Genomic DNA, 18,606 nt, shown 5'->3' on the forward strand with positions numbered 1-18,606 from the left:
CAAGGGTGAGCCAGAGAGCAGCAAAGGAAGGGCCCTGGATGGAGGAGGTGAGTGGAGGTAGAGTGCCCTATCCCAGTCCCTGCAGCCAGCAGCCCCCACCGTGCCCCCGGCTGCTGCCTGCTCAGGCTGGCCAGCACCACCAGGGTGCATCCTGACCTGTTCTCTTCCTCTTTGCCTTCAGCCCCTGTTTATCAATCATGCCACGAATCATAGGCTTCTCCATCTGACCACTTCACTGGGCCAAACCTCACTGGTGACCTTAGCTCAGGGCCAACTGCTGCCAGTGCTCCAGGTGATCTTTTTCTTGCTCCCTCATTCCTTCAGAGAGGAATGTCCTGGGAGCTCTGGCCTTAGATGCAAGGCCCATGTGGGGCTAGCCAACATCTTCCCTTGGTGAAGCCTTGTGGAAACACCACCTACACATCTGATTCTGTGCCAGCACCCCAATATTCTAAGTCAACACTGGGATTCTCTGACCTCAGTAGGTACCCCCAGACTTGCCAACAGATCCTGGGACTCTCCCACTGCCCAACTATGTGCCCCAGGGCCCACGTGGTGGCTAGAGCTACCGTAAACACAGGTTTTAAAACTGGGTCTGGTGAAAGGAGAGAGAAGGCTGTTTGTCCCACATTGGGGTCTCAGCTGGCAGTATACCCCTAAAGGTGAAGCAGTGTGCACAGTGGGAAATAGTTATAACAAGTGTTGGGGAAGTACCTGTGCCTGGGCGGGCCGCAGGTGGCTGTCCTGGTAGGCCCAGCACAAGGCTTGGGTTGGGTCACAGTCCTCTCAATCCAGCTGGTCCAGGTCTCCAGGGGCAGTGTCTGATATCCTATAGCTTTGTGGCCCCCATGTCTTCCACAGAGCTGGGCTTACAGGCTTTGCCCCTAAAATCTTCCCTTGATCTGACCTGGCTTCACTGGAGGCCACAACACCTGCTAGAGAGGCCAGATCAGCAGGCTGCTGCCTCCCTCCTCTTTGCAGAGTTCTTAATCTGGGATCCAGGCATCCCTTCCTGGGCTGCTGAGAGGGCAGACGTGGGCAAGAAACCCTTGAATATGTTGAGGAATCTCTGTGTGAGTGCTGAGTTCCTCGACACCCCTGACAGGCACCAGTTCCTATGAACTGTACACACGCTAATAACGTTTGAAAGGAATTTCTTCCCTCCCTGCTTCATCTCTATCCCTCCAAACTTTGGCCTTGTATGGAGGACCTGGGAAGGGAGGGTGACCTTCCCTGGAGCTCCTACCCCAGCAGAGCACATGCCCTGTGCTGAGGGCAGTTGGGCACCTCCCCAACACCCCCAGAGTGAGTTCTCAAAGTGCTGTCTCTTCCAGAATCAGCACAAGGCCCGTCTGCTGTGGACATTGGCAGTTAGCTGGAGGTCAGAATGAAGGCCAGGGAGTGTTCACAGAGGTGCCTGCCAAGGCCCCAAACAGGGATGTATGGGTTGGCCAGGCCCCTTGCAGCCCTTCTATGGCCCCGCGATGGGGAGGGTCCTGGAGGCAGCTGTGCTGTGCTACCAGCCTTCCCAGTCCCAACCCGCGGGCTCGGGGGAGGCGCCACGGACAGCGGGGGAGGGGCGACGGCCCCCTCGCCCTAAGGACCTCCCACCCCTCCGACTCTCCCTCCTCCCAGACCCTCCTTCCTAGGCGCAGGCCTCCAGCCCGGTACCCCAGCTGCAGTTCCCGCTTAGGGAAGTGCTCAGCGTGGGCTCCCGGACTGCTCGGCCCTCCCCGCAGCCCCTCCGTCCACGCCCGGCTCCTCCTCCTCCTTCCCCGAGGTGAGGGAGTCGGCTCCGGAAGCCCCGGCGCCCCCGCCCCGAACTCCACTGGCGCTTTGGAGAGGACGGTCCGCGCTGGAGTGCGCCACGAGGAGCCGGAGCTCCCAGCCGCCGCCAGTGCCTCAGAATCCCCCGACCGCCGCTGAGCCCCACCGATCCCGGGCCCCCTCCCCCGCCCACCCCTTCCCGGAACCCCCCACAGAACGCGAGCCCCCGCGCCCCTGCATCCCGGGCGCGCCACGGCCATGGCCGTGCGCGGGGCGCCCCTGCTCGGCTGCCTCCTGGTGCTGCTGGCGCTGTGCCCCGGGGGGCGCCCGCAGACGGTGCTGACCGACGACGAGATAGAGGAGTTCCTGGAGGGCTTCCTGTCGGAGCTGGAGCCCGAGTTCCGGGAGGACGACGTGGAGGCTCCGCCGCACCCCGAGCCCACCCTGCGCGTCCGCAAGGCTCAGACGGGGGTGGCCAGAGAGGGTAAGCCAAGTAGGGTGTTGGGCTGATGGGGCCTCGGGCGCCCGCACCTTGGGTGAGTGGGGGCCCGCGGAGCTTGGCCGCGTTCCGGTCTGCCCAGCGAGCCAGCGCGCTGAGGCTCAAGAGCTAGAGGTCCGACGGGACCCTGCCAGGTCAGGGGTCAGTGCTGGCTTGCAGCCTTTTGGGCAAGGAGACGCATCCAGTGGATTCGCGACCCAGGGACTTAGGATACCCTGTCCTTCACCCCCAGCCCCTCAGAGGGACTTTGCTGCCCCATCCCCAGGTCACAGCTGCTGTCCTGGTGGGGCCACTCGCCCTGTGTGCACACACTGGCTATGTCCACGCCACTGCCAGAGCCCCAGCCTCAGGCCTTCCCTCGGAAGGGTCGCCAACGCTCTCCTGCCTGGCCTCCTCCTACCCCAGGAGCCCAGAGGCAGGCAAGGGGCCTGCAGAAGATCCCCTCCCCACAAGCCTTCCAGGAGCAGTGGGCAATGGGCAGTCCAGGGAATTAAACGGGGTGATGTGTCACCAAAACATTCAGCCCAGGGCCTCTTACATAATCCCTTGTCAGTAAATCTCAGCTGTTTATTGGGACCTTCTGGAGTGGGACATGGGTCTGGTTGATCTTTCTCCCAGGAGACTACAAGGTATCATCCACCGTTCCTGGTCAGAATCCTGTCTCCCGTATGCCCCTTTAGCTTCTTCCTGACTGCCCCTCCCAGCCGCTGAGGGTGGGAGCTGGGACCCCCCTCCTTGTCCCACTGCAGTTTCCCTTGGTGTCCGACCTCTTGTGTGCTGGGTAGCAGCAGTTTCTCCTTGCTGTCTGCATTTTGTACATTTCCCTGTGTTTTGGCCTGTGGCCCCCAGCCCCCATTAAATTCTCAACAGCATTTGCTCAGGGTCCTGGAGTGGCAGCCAGCACCTCCTGCCCCTGTGTCCTTTCTGTGGCCCTAGGACACCAACTGGTTATGGCTTCCAGCCTACCCCAGACCCCTCACTTCTGCACAGGAACATGCGTGTCCCTTCTCCCTGAGGCTCTTCTTGGCCCTGCGGGGCACTTTGGGGCAGCCCTGGCCCTGCCCTTCACTCTGTGTGGCAGTTGGCAGGGCTGGGACCTCCTCCTTCTTAGGCCAGACGCTTCCCCAGGCCTGGTGGGCTTAGTTGCCTCTGCCTGTTCTGTGCCCAGCACAGCATAGCACTCCCTGACCGGCTGAGTGGACAAGTGAGGAGGGCCTATCATAGGTCAAAAATTTGGCAGGTGGGGGGATGAGGGCCCACTTCCTGGGAGCTGAGCTACCCAAGCCAAGATCTAGTGATGGCACAGACTTGCAGACAGAAAGCCTGGGTTCCAATCTCAGCTCTACCACAAGGGCAAGTGACTTAACCTCTCAGTTTCCCAACCCAGAAAATGGAATGAACAAGAGCGTGCCCAGCTTGTGGGACACAGACCACATGTGAGAGGGGGCTTTCCATTGATTTGACTTAAGTCTGCATCTTGGACAGCGCCTTTAGAAAAGGCCAAAGACAGAGGAAAGAAAGGGAAGGATAAAGGCCCCAAGACCACCAAGAAACCCCTGGAAGGGTCCCCCAGGCCACCCAAGAAGCCCAAGGAGAAGCTACCCAAGGCCACCAAGAGGCCCAAGGAGAAGCCACCTAAGGCCACCAAGAAGCCCCTGGAAGGGTCTCCGAGACCACCCAAGAAGCTCAAGGAGAAGCCACCCAAGGCCACCAAAAAGCCCAGGGAGAAGCCACCCAAGGCCACCAAGAGGCCCCTGGCTGGCAAGAGGCCTCCCACTCTGACCCCCTCGGAAATCCCGTGGTGGCCACTGCCCCTACCCGCTAGCTCCAGCCCTGAGGAGTTACCACAGGAGGGAGGTATGTGCTGGAATCTCCTGTGCTGGTGGGTCTCTGGCCTGCTGGGCTGTGGGGAGGGAGGTGGTGCAAGTCCCTGGGGCCCTGTTCCTGCAGATCATCAGGGTTGCCCAGACAGGGCGGGCTCTGGGGACTGTCATAACCGTGGCGATTTAGTCGGAGCTCCTTTAGTGCTGCTGCCTCCCTGGGCAGGGGAGCCTCAGCAGCCCTGTCCAGTGATGTGCTCTCCCTGTCCTGGGACCTGTCCCCAGGGTCCCACCCAGAGCCACCCTCTGGCATGTTGCTGGGTTCTGAGCTTGCAGGGTGCCCCCCTGCTGGGGCGGCTTTGCTTCAGAGGTTCCCAGATAGTAGGGCCTGGGCTCCCAAGAAAGCCCTCAAGCTCTCTGGCTCTGGGGATGCCAGCAGAGTGAAGCCAGAGTGGCCCAGGCCTCCAGGAGTGAGCTGGGCCTTGGGGTGTCAGCAGGGTCCAGGTCTTGGTGCAGTGTGGGTGGTCAGAGCAGGCCTTTGGGGTTTGCATTGCAGGTGGGGCCCTCCCACATCCCTGGCAGGGTCCAGGAGGAGAGACTGATGGGGATCACCAGCCTGGTGAGCGGGCATGTCCACCTGGCCTTGGAGGCCAAGCACCTAGACTTGGGTCTCCAGGGTGGGGGTGCCAGGGGTGTTTTCAACAAGGAGGCATGAGCATTTCCCCCCAGAGCCAGAGGAGGTGACCGAGCAGCCCACGCTGGACTACAATGACCAGATAGAGAGGGAGGATTACGAGGACTGTGAGTAGGATCCTGCTGGCAGGGACCACCTGGCCCCATCAGAACCCTGACCCCCAGCCAGAGCCCTCTGATGATCCACTCAGAGGCCCCTCCCAGCCCCACCACTCTCTGAGGAGGGGCCTTGCCTAGCTCAGAGCCCATACTCCCCCCTCAGTTGAGTACATCCGGCGCCAGAAGCAGCCCAGGCCACTCCCACGGAGGAAGCCCCAGAAGCCAGAACCTGGGCACCCTGAGGAGGAGAGCCAGCCTCCCCAGCGCAGGGCTGAGGCCCCCGAGGAGGGGATCGGTAGGACACGGGCAAATGGGAGAGGAAGTGCTGTGTGAGGGAGCCTCTGGGCCCACCCCTGCCTCCTACCTCGACAGAGCCACCTCTGAAGCCACTGTCACTCCCACCACACCCCGACTATGGGGATGGCTATGTGATCCCCAACTACGATGACAGTGAGTGCCCTCCCATCCCAGGCTCTCGCTACCTTGGAACTCCAGCCTAGTGGCAGTGTGCCCAGGTCCCTGCTGCCCGGAACCACCTGGCTTCGCTGGCCTGTGCTCTGTTCCTACCCCCAAGTCCCTTGTAGGTCCTGCCTGCCCCTTCCTTAGAGGAGCCCCACCCCTTCCAGGCCTTCCTTCCCTGCACACACTGGGCAATCACCTCAGCAGTTCTTTGCCGCATCAATCCATCTGGCCCTTGACTCCATCTCCACCCTTAAGACCCCCTTCCTGGTCACTCAAGACCTGTCCCCTACATGCCTACTCTCTGCCCAGCCTTGTCCCACCCTCGGCAGGTCATGCCCTCTCCAGGGTCATGCTGACCCCCCTGTACCCAGGGCCCCTCTAGCAGGCTCCACCTCCCTCCCCTTAGCCTACCCCCATGCCACCGCCTGGGCTGGCCCTCCCTCCTGCCCAGTTGCACTCTGGGGTCACGTGAACCAAGGGCCTCTGGCTCACGTGGTGGGGCCCTGAGGCAGCATCTGGTACGCCTCATGTGGCTCTCCCTCCCCGAAGTGGACTATTACTTCCAGCTTCCCAGGCCCCAGAAGCCTGACTCTGACTTGGAGACAGATGAGGAAAAGGAGGGGCTGAGTGAGTGGACCAAGTTGTTCGCACCCCCAAGCTCAGCCTGACCTGCACCCACACCTGTCCCCAGTCCAAGCCTGACCCCCACCCATGTGCCCCCAGTGCATGCTTGACCCTTTCCCCACATGTCCCCTGAAGCCCAGACCTAAGGTTACAGGCCCCTCCCACCTTCCACCCTTCAGAGAAACCCAGAAAGGAGGGCAGCAGCCCCAAGAAAGAGGAACCGGATGACAAATGGACAGTGGAGAAGGGCAAGGACCATAAAGGTAGGGGGCTGGGAGCCAGAACCACAAGATCTGGGTCCCTGTGGGGAACACTGCCCTCCACCCCAAGGCTCTGGGACCCTATGCACCACCTCCCAACTGTTTCCCCCAGGACCACAGAAGGGTGAGGAGTTGGAGGAGTGGGTGCCAACAGCAAGTGTCAGTGAGTGAGGGGCCCTGGGGCACGAGGATGGGGGTGAGTGGAGGACTGGGGTAGCAGAGGGCTAGGGTTGGTACTTGGGGGCTGGGGAGCTGGGCAGCAGCAGGGTAGGATGTTGGGGAAAGCAGCCTGACCCAGGCCATATGTGGGTCCCAAACCCAGATTTCTGACAGTGCCTCAGACTTTCAGAACCCTTTCCAGCTCTTAAATTCTCGGGGTCCAGAGCTTGTGGCACATGGCAGGTGTGTGGATGGCCCCAGTGTAGGATATGGGTGACGCTTATGACTCACTCTCCCTGATTTCAAGTGGCTCTGGGAAGCCAGGCATCATCAGCCTGACCCCACATGGGGCAGAGCTGCCATGACTGGTGCCCAGGATGGGCAGGGACTCTGGGCTCCTCAGTGCTGGGTTTGGTGGGGGGAGGGATGGAGCTAGCAGGCACCCAGCCTTGGATGCACATCCCCAGAGTGCCCCCCCATCGGGATGGAGTCACACCGCATCGAGGACAACCAGATCCGGGCATCCTCCATGCTGCGCCATGGTCTGGGGGCTCAGCGTGGCCGGCTCAACATGCAGGTGGGTGTCAGCATGGCTCCGTCTCCCAGCTGCCCAGGGGCCTGTCCCCCCACTCAGCTCCCACCACCCGGACAGGCTGGAGCCACTGAGGATGACTACTATGATGGGGCATGGTGTGCCGAGGATGACCCTCAGACCCAGTGGATTGAGGTGGACACCAGAAGGACCACCAGGTTCACAGGCGTCATCACCCAGGGGCGTGACTCCAGCATTCAGTACGTCAGCCAGGCTCACAGGCACTTGGTGGGTGGCGGCTCCAGGCATGGCTGGGTCCCACTTGAGACACTGCTCAAGGCCCTGCCCCTGCTTGACGGTCATGGCCAGTCAGCTCCCTGTGCCCAAATGAGCGATCACTTATCCATACCCATACAGTGGGTATGGGAGCTACCCTGACCCCCAGTGAGCACCACACACCCATGCTAGCCCAGAAGAGAGGGCTGGGGCTGCCTGAGTGCCTGGGACTGGTGTGGAGGGCAGCCTGTCCTGACCCCCATCTGCTTCCCAGTGACGACTTTGTGACCTCCTTCTTCGTGGGCTTCAGCAATGACAGCCAGACGTGGGTGATGTATACCAACGGCTACGAGGAGATGGTAGGTCCTCAGGACCTCTGCCCACCCCCTGGTACCTGGGAGGGTGGCCTCTCAGCTAGGGGGCTGCTTTGAGGCCTGCCTCTCCTCAGACCTTCCATGGGAACGTGGACAAGGACACACCTGTGCTGAGTGAGCTCCCGGAGCCAGTGGTGTCCCGCTTCATCCGCATCTACCCCCTCACCTGGAATGGCAGCCTGTGCATGCGTCTGGAGGTGCTGGGATGCCCAGTGTCCCGTGAGTGCAGGGCTCAGGGACTTGGAGGGCGGAGGGTTCCTGGGAAAGCGGGCAGGCAGGGGGCCTGCTCAGGCCCTGCCTGCCGCCCTCTGCAGCAGTCCATAGCTATTATGCACAGAATGAGGTAGTGACCACAGACGACCTGGACTTCCGGCACCACAGCCACAAGGACATGCGCCAGGTGCGGCACTGCAGGGCCCTGTCCAGGGGCCTGTCCCTGGGTTCTGGGACCTCTGCCCCACCTGGACACAGGCCCTCACCATGGGGAGGGGGCCCCAAGGCCTCTCCCTGAAGCACCAGCACCCCAGATGGCTGGTCCCTAGTAGGGGCCTCTCCTCCCAGAGGCCTTCCCCATGGAGAAGCCATCTCCAAGAGAGGGCTGCCTCCATGGGCTGGGTGCAGGCAGGCCGCATAACTTGAGGTGCTCTGCCCACTCAGCTGATGAAGGTGGTGAACGCGGAGTGCCCCACCATCACCCGCACATACAGCCTGGGAAAGAGCTCTCGTGGGCTCAAGATCTACGCCATGGAGATCTCAGACAACCCCGGGGATCACGAACTGGGTGAGGCCCCCATGGCTCTTGGGGCCCAGCCCTCCCACCTACAGATTAGAGGCAAGGCCCTGGCATTGTGGCTGGGCCTGCGCCTTTGGTGTTCCAAGCTCACTACCTCTTCCTGTCCTGGGAGTCTCTCTAGGTGTCCCAGGCTGTTTTGCTGGGCCCTACAAGTGTCGGCTGCCTTCAGCCCCTGGAAGTGAGCCACTTTGAGTCCTTCCTTAGAGCCCTCTTTTTTCATGTATGAATGAGTCATCCTCAAGAGGGCCTTGGGAGACAGGGTAGATGCTGAGGCTCCTGCCCTTGCAGGAGAGCCCGAATTCCGCTACACGGCCGGGATCCACGGCAACGAGGTGCTGGGCCGGGAGCTGCTGCTACAGCTCATGCAGTACCTGTGCCGCGAGTACCGTGACGGGAACCCCCGTGTGCGCAGCTTGGTGCATGACACGCGCATCCACCTGGTGCCCTCGCTCAACCCCGATGGCTATGAGGTGGCATCGCTGATGGTGGGTGGGGAATCGGGGCTCAGAGGGTTGGGGTGCTACTGGGGTGGGGCCAGTGTCATATTGCACGGGAACTGGGGCAGGGCTGGGGCAGGCCACTGACTCTGGTCCTGCTGGCTCCCCAGGGCTCTGAGTTTGGGAACTGGGCGCTGGGGCTGTGGACCGAGGAGGGCTTTGACATCTACGAAGACTTCCCAGATCTCAACTCTGTGCTCTGGGGAGCTGAGGAGAGGAAGTGGGTCCCCTACCGGGTCCCCAACAATAACCTGCCCATCCCTGAACGCTACCTCTCCCCAGATGCCACGGTGAGGCAGCAGACTGGCCAGCAGGGTCTGGCACAGCCTGAGTCACTGGGGGAGACTTGGGGTGGGCCAGTAGGTGACCAAGGCTGAGGGGGACAGAGGGGATGTGGGTCCCAGTATGGGGTCTGCACAGAGGGCGAACCAGAATGGGATCTGCATGGAGGGTGATGGAGGCTGCCCCCAGGTGTCCACAGAGGTCCGGGCCATCATCACTTGGATGGAGAAGCACCCCTTCGTGCTTGGGGCGAACCTGAATGGTGGCGAGAGGCTTGTGTCCTACCCCTACGACATGGCCCGCACGCCCAGCCAGGAGCAGCTGCTGGCTGCAGCCATGGCAGCTGCCCGTGGAGAAGATGAGGATGAGGTGTCCGAAGCCCAGGAGACCCCAGACCACGCCATCTTCCGCTGGCTGGCCATCTCCTTTGCCTCTGCCCACCTCACCATGACTGAGCCCTACCGGGGAGGCTGCCAAGCACAGGACTACACGAACGGCATGGGCATCATCAATGGGGCCAAGTGGAAGCCCCGAACTGGGAGTGAGTCAGCCTGGGGGCTGGGGTGGGGTGTTTGGTGCAGGGCAGGAGTGACAGGCTGTCTACCCTGCTCAGCTATGAACGACTTCAGTTACCTGCACACCAACTGCCTGGAGCTCTCCATCTACCTGGGCTGTGACAAGTTCCCCCATGAGAGCGAGCTGCCCCGGGAGTGGGAAAACAACAAGGAGGCGCTGCTCACCTTCATGGAGCAGGTGGGGGGCAGGGCCCGGGAGGTAGGGAGCCCAGGCCTCCATCGTTGCTGTGGCCACCCACCCACCTCCTCCCTGCAGGTTCACCGTGGCATCAAGGGCGTGGTGACTGATGAGCAAGGCATCCCTATTGCCAACGCCACCATCTCTGTGGGCGGCATCAGCCATGGCGTAAAAACAGGTACTTTGTGTGCACACCTGCACTACCTTCCAAGGTGGGCACCTAGTCTGTAGCCCCTGAAGGTGGCCTGCCCCAGGCAGAGGGAGGGCCTGGGCAGAGGCACCTGGGAAGCAAACCTGTCTTCCCTCTGCAGCAGGAGGTGGTGATTACTGGCGCATCTTGAACCCGGGTGAGTACCGCGTGACGGCCCACGCAGAGGGCTACACTCCCAGTGCCAAGACCTGCAACGTGGATTATGACATCGGGGCCACCCAGTGCAATTTCATTCTGGCTCGCTCCAACTGGAAGCGCATCCGGGAGATCATGGCCATGAACGGGAACCGGCCCATACTGCGCATTGACCCCTCACGCCCCATGACCCCCGAGCAGCGCCGCATACAGCGCCGCCGCCTGCAGTACCGGCTGCGAATGCGCGAGCAGATGCGGCTCCGGCGCCTCAATGCCACCGCGGGCCCAGTGCCCCTGACCCTGACCCTCTCCCCGACCCACTCCCTGGCCCCTGGCCCCACCCCCAGCGTTGGGCCCTGGCACTCTACGGCAGCCCCCACAGCTGCCTGGGAGGAGGCAGAGACCGAGACCTACACAGAGGTGGTGACGGAGTTTGCAACGGAGCCTGCACCCAAGGAGGAGAAGGTGGTCCTGGGCCCGGAATTGTTCTTCACCACAGCCGAGACTTACACAGTGAATTTCGGGGAATTTTGAGGCAGGTCTGCCCACGCCCACACCCATGCCAGTGTCATGTCACCACAGCTGGCCTGGGGCCATCAGGGCAGGGGAGGCCCCTGGTGTGGACCAGGCCAGGAGGGGATGTGACGAGACCAAGACTTAAAGGCCAGGGTCTGCACCAGGCTCCTGCCCTGCCTGCCAGCCTCAGAGAAGAGGGGCCACCACAGTGCAGGGTCGGGGCAGGCTGAGCAAACCCAGGGTCTTCAGCCACCTGCCCAGGCGACACCAATAAACCAAGCTCATGGCAGACGTGTTGCTGGTCACTCACTGTTCTGGTCAGTGGAGGGCAGAGAGGTGGGAGACTTCCATCACGTGGGTGCCTCTACAGTGGCCCTCTGGCCCAGCACCACGTCTGCCCTAACTAACACCAGTGGAACTAACACCAGTGGCTAGTCAGGTTTTTATTATAAAGCTAATGCTGCAAGGGTGCCATTGCAGGGGATGAACGGCTGGACCTCTGGACAAGGCAGCCTTGCGAGTCAGGGGCCCAGACTGAAGCCCTCCAAGTCCTCCTCCTCTGCCCCAAAGCCCGAGAAGCTGATGGGCTGGCAGGCCAGGCTGCGTAGGTTCACAAGGCAGGCGGTCTGTGTGGTACTGAAGTCTGGGACAGCCACCAAGAGCACCCTTTGGCCCTCAGGGCCTGGGAGGAAGCCAGCAGGAGCCCAGCTCAGGCTCTGGATGAACCCCACCTCAAAGGGAAGTCCCCAGAAGTAAACAGGGTCCCCATCACCACTGGGGGAGTGCTGGCCACAGATACACTGATCAGAGATGAGCTCTGACACCACTACTGGAGGGGCAGCTCAGCCCCTGCTCCAGCATGTGGTCAGCAGGCCCCCAGGTAGCACCCAGATGCCCACCCAATGGGGTGGGCCTGGGGGCTCCCATGTGGGTTTTCTTCTCTGTGCTCCTCATCCCCACTGGAGTGCGAGTCCCTTGTGACAGCCCAGATCTGTAGCTCCCCAGTGGGATTTACCTTGGAAGATTCTGGAGCCAAAGCTGGGGGTGTTACCACAGAAGTAGACGTGAGGGCATTCCAGGAGGATGAACGGGTCGATTTTGTAGAATGGGTAACAACCTGGAGAGGCAGGCCGGCAGCTGAGCACAGGGCTTCTCACCCCAGCCCACAGACACATGGCAGCGGATGACAGATGGATGTGGGCACCACCCCTGCCCACATGCTTTGTTTTTTTTGGGGTTTTTTTTGTACTTCATTCTTTTAGCCAGTGGCAGCCTCACCAGAGTCACGACAAAGCCACCTGACACTGCTGAGCAGCCCCAGGGCAGGCCCACATGCCCCACTGCTCTTGCCTGACTGGGTGCGCATGGGGCAGGGTGCCACACGCTGACCAACTTGGCCATCACCCCTAAAGCAGGCCATGGCCATCATCAGAGGTAGATTCCACAGAGCATCCAGGAAAGTGTCAGGCTCCTGGGCTTTTCCTCAGACAGGTCACAGCAGGCAGATGAGGGCAAATCCATGCTGCCAATGCTGTGAGGTCAGGGGTCCCAGCGGCCCAGCACCGTTACCTAGAGTGTCGGGGGCTGTGGGGCTGAGGTGGCGGACTCGCAGGGTCCACTCCAGGATCTCCACGTGATCCTCCATGCTGCTGTACCGGAAAATGTCCCTCACGTTCTGTCCTGACGTGCCCAGGAATCTGCAAGGCAAGGCTTGACTGACCCCCATCCTGGGGGCCGCCATCCCCCTCCTCCCAGTGGCTGACCCAGAGTTCACTGGGCCCTCAGTGGGATGGTGTCCCAAGTCACTGTGAGAAACAGCCTGATTCCAGGGGGTCCTCCAAAGCCCTGGACCCAACCCTCCCCTCCTGATGCCACTGGGGCAAAAGGTTAGTGAAGTGTGGCCGCGCTGGCTACCTGACTCCATCGATGGTGGCCTGGTAGGGGTTGGTAACCAGCTGCAGCGTGGAGTAGGCAGTGGCCAGTGGGAACATGCAAGGGTGCAGTGGCTGCTGGGGGAGTGTGTAATTGGTCGGGTCAAATTCGCCTGGCATCACATCCACGGGCACTGAGGCCTAGAGGGCAGAGGCATGGGAGTTCACTGGGCCCAGCACTGCCACCAGAAGGCCTGCCAGAATCCACACCCCTCCCCTGGCCCACCCACCCCAAAGACTCCCGTGACAGCCACTGGCCAGCACCCCTCACTCACGCTCAGCTGCAGGAGGATCTCGTCCAGCATCTTGACGGCCTCCACACTGGCTGCCTGGGTTTTCTTGGTTAGGTACTTGGCCTAGGAGTAAAAGCCCGTAGGCTGTCAGACCCCAAGACAGGCTCAGTTCAAAAGGATGTCCAGAGCCTCTGCCTGGGAGGCTGAGAGCAGAGCAAAGCACAGGCCCCCACTGCTTCAGAAAGCAGGGCCTGAGCAGATGCTGGGCCCCACCCACAGGCTGTCCCGGGGCACTGCAGGCTGCTGCCTCCAGACCATCCACCTGTGTCCAGCTGTCCATGAGCAGCTGGCTGCAGGCTGTACCTTGTTAATGGAGTCTCTGCCCTGGGTGCTGTGGCTGAGAAGGTTTCCAGCAAGGATGACCCGGGAGATGTGGGCGGCACTGCACTGCTCCCCTTCATCCCCAAGCTGCCCTGTCATCATGTCCACCAGCAGCTGGGTGCCCAGCAGGCTCTCACCCCCGCCGCTGCCCAGGCCCAGGCCAGACACCAGCAGTACGAACCTGAAGAAGAAATTGGGGTCCCCCTGGGTGCCCAGAAGGCAGGTGCCTGCCATAGGTGTGCAGAGCCCTACCATAGTCATGGGTGAGCCAGAGAGACGGAGCCCAACAGCCCGGGCACCCACTCCTCACCTGTCTGTGTCCAGGGCAGGTGTGGGCTGCTGAAGGGCAAGCCCAGCGAAGCAGTGGTCCTCCACCTGGAACTTCCCATCCTCCCGCACTGAGCCGAGCACAGCCAGGACCGTCCCTGCAGAACAGCAACATCAGGTCCTGGGGCCCAGGCCACCTCCTTCCAGTCATCCAGATAGCAAAACCAGCCGGCTCCTCCATTGTGCTGCAAACTCTCTCAGGACTTGGGACCAGAGTCTGCTTCTGGGATCACTGCCTTTGCAGGGAGGCAAGAAGAACTGGACCCTCCTGGGTCACCCGCTCCTGAACCCCAGCCCATCGCCCCAGGAACAGACCTAGATGCACAGGCCACCCCCACCTGTGACCAGCTGTGACACATCAATGGTGCCTTCCAGTTTGATGCGCTGCAATTCATCCTCCAAGACCAGCTCATCGTCGGGGTGGATGTATTTGCTTCGAGGGGGCTGGGGAAGCAGGTTGTGCTGAAATTCGGAGATGGGAAGTCATTCTGGGACTCCTGTGCTGCCATTGTGAGATGGTACCACAGCCCCCATCCCTGGGCTCAAGGCAGGCAGGCCCATGGGAGCCCCTGGGGAGAGTTCTGGGGAGGCCTCACCTCCTCGCTGACCTCCCGCAGGATGGAGGGTTGGAGTGGCATGGCCTTGAAGAGGGTCCCCACCACACAGCACTTCTCCCCTGGCTGCAGCTCACACAGCTGCCTTATTTGGACTCCACTGCCTGGGGCACAAGAGGCAGGAGCTCAGAACTAGGTGGCCCTGGGGCAGCCTCACAGCATTGCAGCCCAGGCCTCTCCAGGAGTGAGAAAACATCCAGCACAAGGACCCCTTAGTCAGCAGGGCCCTTGAGACCCCAGGAGGACAGAGGGACCCTGGATGTGGCTGCACCCTGGATGCTGTGTCCTCATAAAAGAGATAGAGATGGCGAGGAAAGCCAGGCAGAGATGCAGGGATGCAGCTGCAAGCCCAGGAATGCTGGGCAGCCACCAGAAGAGCAGGAAGGATTCTTCCCCTAGAGCCTCTGGAATCGGGGAGGGAGGGCCTTGGAGTGAAGGACTTCAGACTCTGGTCTCCAGAACTGGGACAGGATAAATTTTTGTGGTTTTCAGCCACTCAGTTCATGGCTTTGTTGTCTGTTAACCTCACTTACACCTAAAATTCTAATACTGGTTCTTAGAAGGAGGCATGCCAAGTCTAAACAAAGTCCTGCCCTTTCGGTTATTAATATTTAATTTTATTGTACTCTAATAATTTTAAAATTAAAACTTAGTTTTTAGTATTTACAGTAAATAAGTATTTTAATATTACAACTTACTAGTTTCCTTTAAGAGTTTGAATTTTTCCACTCACCTAACAAATGCCTCAGCCCCTGAAAACAAATGTACCCCAAATTTCACATTCCTATCCACCCCATTCTGCTGCCTGGGGATCTGTTTACCCAGACTGCCTGGATCCTGGAGTGTACATGGGGGTATGGGGGATGTGCAGGAAGACAGGCAAGGGAGATGCACCCCTCTGCCATGTGCAGCGGTCCCTCAGGTGGGCAGGAAGAAGTACAAGGCCCAGAAGTCCTGTGGATTTGTCAGTACAGTCCCCAAGACTGGAGAAACCAGTTGGAAGGTGATGGGGAAATGTGGAAGCAGGATCAGCCCCTTCCCTGGCCCAGCCATCTCTAGCATTGACCCCTCCTACTCTGGGAGAACCAAGAACCTTCCACAGACCCACACCCTGGGAGTGGAGAGGAGTACCTCAGAACAAGGTAAGGAGGGTGCCTACACCAGACAGGAATGCTAGAACCGACAGAAACAGACCCCAAAGCCTGATGCCTACTGAGCTCTCATCCAGCCCCACATGGCTGCCAAGCACTGTGTGCGGAACTCATCCATCTGACAACGTGCCCAAGCAGACACTACCACCCCACATGGCTGAGGAAACTGCAGCACAGGGGAATAAACTAACACCTAAAGCTGCATAGCTGGGACCCAGTGTGTGTGCCAAGCACAAGAGCCACATGTCCCTGTGCTGAGAGCAGGGCACTGCCCATCCAGGGCCATGCAGGCACCCGAAGGGCCAGCCACTGTGACAAGCGCCACCAACAAATGGGAGCAGAGGCAGAAGGCACAGGACGCCAAGATGACCTCTCAAGGTGCACAACATTGAAGTTAGGCCTCAAGGAAAGACAGGAAAGAGCACACAAGGGGAAGGGAAAGAGAAATCGGGTGCCAGAGTGGGCGCTGCAGTGTGCAGTGACACTGAGCCCAAGGAGGGCTGGTGTCCATGATGTCTTCAAGGAAAGAGAGGAAGAGCCATCAGGAGCCAGAAGAGACCTGTTACATGGCAGAGGAAAGGCACAACACTGCCTGCAGGGAAGGAAAGGGTTTTGCCCCTAATGAAGGGCTGGCCTGGCCAGGAGACAATGGCCGTGTTCTCCTGGCTGCCTACAGTAAAACTGGAGCGGTCCAGCGGATTGGGTGGGGTGGGATGGACCTAAATGTCAGGGCTTCCCAGAGCGTTCCAAATGGTTCCCACAGGCAGCCTGGGCTGAGACCACTGAGCCTGGTACAAGGGACAATAAAAATGAGTAAGACATGGCCTCACCTGCAGAAACTTCAGCTTAAAAACATGGCACGTGAACTGAAAGCTACCTGGAAAGCCACTCTTCTGAACAGCAAGAATGGGTGACACAGCACCATGTAGAAGATGAGGTAGGGGTCCCCGTTCATCAATCCCCATAACATAGCTGCAAGGCAGATCACCAAGGAAATGGGAAAAAAGAAAGATGTTTGCATTGCACAGGCTGCTTGATTAGGAAAGACAGATGAGCCTGAGGACAGGAGACTGATGCCCAGCACACAGGAGGCCAGGAGGAGGGACAGACTGACATCCGTGAGCACAGAGCCGGTCCCCTTGAGTGCACTGGGCATCTTCCCAGACCTCAGCTTCCAGTGCTGGAGCCTGGCCTGCCACAATGGGCCAACAGGTGAATAATCTGCACTGAAGACAAGGAAAAGCATTTCCCCATGCCAATGATGTAATCACAGTTACTGCCACACCTAAGCTCTACCTCCACCCAAACAAACCTCACTTTAAATGCACAAATGCCTTACTTTAACCCCTTAACTACCTGAAGAAACAGGTATAAGGGTTAATTTCCCAGCGTACCTGGGAAGTGGGATAATTTAAAGACAGGTTCCAGCCCTGTACAACACTCCTGAACAACCGGGGGGAGGGGGGCGCAGGGGCACAGGGACTGCCCTGCATATCACTTACCCCAATGCCGCTGGGCCTGGCTCACCAGAAACGGCCTCATCTGGACCAGGCGGGTGGCATAAATGTGGGCATACTGCCGACTAAAGCTGCGCTCCCCCAGACGAAAAGGCTGTGAGGTGTTGGTGTACATTGCCACAGGCACGCGGGCAAAGGTGGCACTGGTGACTGCTGGTGGGGATAGCAGTGTGTGTGCCCTCTGAGCAGCCTGCTCAGAAAACATGGCTGTGTTCGACGTGTCCAGATCGCTGTGCCCAGGCGGAGCAGGAGGGGACCACTGTGAGGACACAAATGCATTCCTGCAGCTCTGCCCATCCCCAGGCTATCCTGGTGTCTCCCAAGGCACAGAGTGGGGAGCTGTGGCAACCAGACAGGCCACAGCAGCACCCGGAAATCCACTGTGCGGGACACCATCTGGCCCTGCAACCCTGTCCAAAAGGGAGACAAGCAAAGCTAAGGAAACCCTTCTCCACTTGGGGCTCTTCAAGCTGGTCTCTGGGTCCACTGCCTGTTCCACACCCGCCATGGACAACTACAGGATCTCAAATTATACATGCCCCCAGTGGAATTGCTCATGTGCCCGTCCAGCTCCCCCACGGCCTGCCCCATCTTAGGGCATGAGGCCAGTCTTATTAATACATAAACCAACCATAAAATTTTAACCCATTATTAAATTAAAATAAGGACATAAATAAATCACTCTGCTCAAACTCTCCAAAGGCTCCCATCTCACTGAATAAAACCTGGGTCCCTGCACCGAACTCCGTGCAGATCTCGCCCTCACCCTACTCCGCTGCCCTTGGGCCTCCTAGGCCCGCGCCCGCCCCTCCGAACCTCCGGCTGCTCCCCACAAGCGCAGAGCAGCACAGGAACCCGCCGCCGACCTGGAGCTGCCGCCCCGCGGCCACGGATGCGCTGCGGAGTGGGAGCAGCGGTTTGGTGCGATGGTTCTAAGACGAGGCACGCAGCCTGGCTCCCCCTTCCACCGCCTTTTCGGTGCAGCAATTATGCAGCTTCTACTCTGTTTCCCCGGTCAGCTCTGCGCTGGGAAGGGATCTGAACTTTCGGCCCAAACGTACAGAGTGGGCTGCAGTCTGGCCCCCGGCTGCCAGCTTCCAGCCCGGCCACCAACCTGATTCCCAGTCCCCAGCCCCGCAGCCCGGGCCTGTGCCCAGGGCCGCACCCTGGGGTCGGCGCGTGGGGCACAGCAAAGATCCTGCTCAGCCTGCCCAAGAAGGCTAACACCCACTGCAACAGTCCGCCACCCCCACGGGACCCGGGAAGCCCGAGAGGCCAGGGACCTCGCTCACCTGGCCAAGAGCCGCCCCGCCCACTGCTGCATCCCGCCAATCCTCGTGCGCCGCATCCCGCCAATCCGTACGGCCCACTCACCCACCGCTGCATCCAGCCAATCCTCGCGTGTCTCTCCCGGCCCGTCGCCTGGCGCCTCGCTCCGTCCATCACCGCGGGGTCCGCCCACCGCCTCGCGCCGCTTCCTGCCAATCACTGGCTCCCCGCTCTGTCTTTACTCGCGGGACCTACGGGCCGTAGCGCATAGCCTCCCGCCTATCCGCGAGTTCCTAATCCACCATCACCTGCTCCCCGCCTCTGCATGCTAAGCGTGCGGTGAGCCGCGGCTCAGTTTCCCAGGCAACGCAGGGCGGGGCTGGCGCCGTGGGACTGTTGCGCATGCGTGTGCGTCTCGTCACCCTGGAGGT

The 18,606-nt window shown here is 60.4% G+C and overlaps 2 protein-coding genes across 16 annotated transcripts; one reads left to right on the forward strand and one right to left on the reverse strand.

The window, feature by feature from the left end:
• Positions 1-1,661: 1,661 nt before the first annotated feature.
• On the forward strand, positions 1,662-11,043 carry AEBP1 (AE binding protein 1). 7 transcript variants are annotated; one of them, XM_036910229.2, is made up of 21 exons: positions 1,662-2,251; positions 3,752-4,123; positions 4,643-4,705; positions 4,816-4,887; positions 5,042-5,173; positions 5,251-5,328; positions 5,890-5,967; positions 6,144-6,227; positions 6,337-6,387; positions 6,851-6,960; positions 7,036-7,175; positions 7,466-7,550; positions 7,640-7,784; positions 7,880-7,965; positions 8,223-8,346; positions 8,647-8,843; positions 8,966-9,145; positions 9,327-9,678; positions 9,751-9,890; positions 9,969-10,068; positions 10,202-11,043. In XM_036910229.2, exons 1-21 carry the CDS (start codon positions 2,026-2,028, stop codon positions 10,768-10,770), a joined length of 3,384 nt encoding a protein of 1,127 aa, XP_036766124.2. In that variant the 5' UTR covers positions 1,662-2,025; the 3' UTR covers positions 10,771-11,043. The 7 variants fall into 7 exon arrangements, with proteins under 7 accessions (XP_036766124.2, XP_036766126.2, XP_036766129.2 ...); XM_036910231.2 differs by lacking the exon at positions 6,337-6,387; XM_036910232.2 differs by lacking the exon at positions 4,643-4,705 and having other exon boundaries at positions 1,663-2,251.
• A 133-nt stretch (positions 11,044-11,176) lies between these two features.
• POLD2 (DNA polymerase delta 2, accessory subunit) lies at positions 11,177-18,543 on the reverse strand. Of its 9 annotated transcripts, XM_057505289.1 has the most exons (12): positions 18,021-18,189; positions 17,773-17,932; positions 16,892-17,165; positions 14,221-14,342; positions 13,963-14,086; positions 13,608-13,722; positions 13,280-13,478; positions 12,959-13,039; positions 12,667-12,824; positions 12,322-12,449; positions 11,768-11,869; positions 11,177-11,434 (listed from the first exon to the last, which is right to left on the reverse strand). In XM_057505289.1, the coding sequence occupies exons 3-12, from the start codon at positions 17,109-17,111 to the stop codon at positions 11,274-11,276; spliced, it is 1,410 nt and encodes a 469-aa protein (XP_057361272.1). In that variant the 5' UTR covers positions 17,112-17,165; positions 17,773-17,932; positions 18,021-18,189; the 3' UTR covers positions 11,177-11,273. The 9 variants fall into 9 exon arrangements, with proteins under 9 accessions (XP_057361272.1, XP_036766133.1, XP_036766146.1 ...); XM_036910238.2 differs by lacking the exons at positions 17,773-17,932; positions 18,021-18,189 and adding an exon at positions 18,281-18,541; XM_036910251.2 differs by lacking the exons at positions 17,773-17,932; positions 18,021-18,189 and adding an exon at positions 18,199-18,333.
• Between the last annotated feature and the right edge of the window lie 63 nt (positions 18,544-18,606).

Source organism: Manis pentadactyla, chromosome 7, assembly GCF_030020395.1.
Source record: "Manis pentadactyla isolate mManPen7 chromosome 7, mManPen7.hap1, whole genome shotgun sequence".
In the NCBI taxonomy this organism is placed as follows: domain Eukaryota; kingdom Metazoa; phylum Chordata; class Mammalia; order Pholidota; family Manidae; genus Manis; species Manis pentadactyla.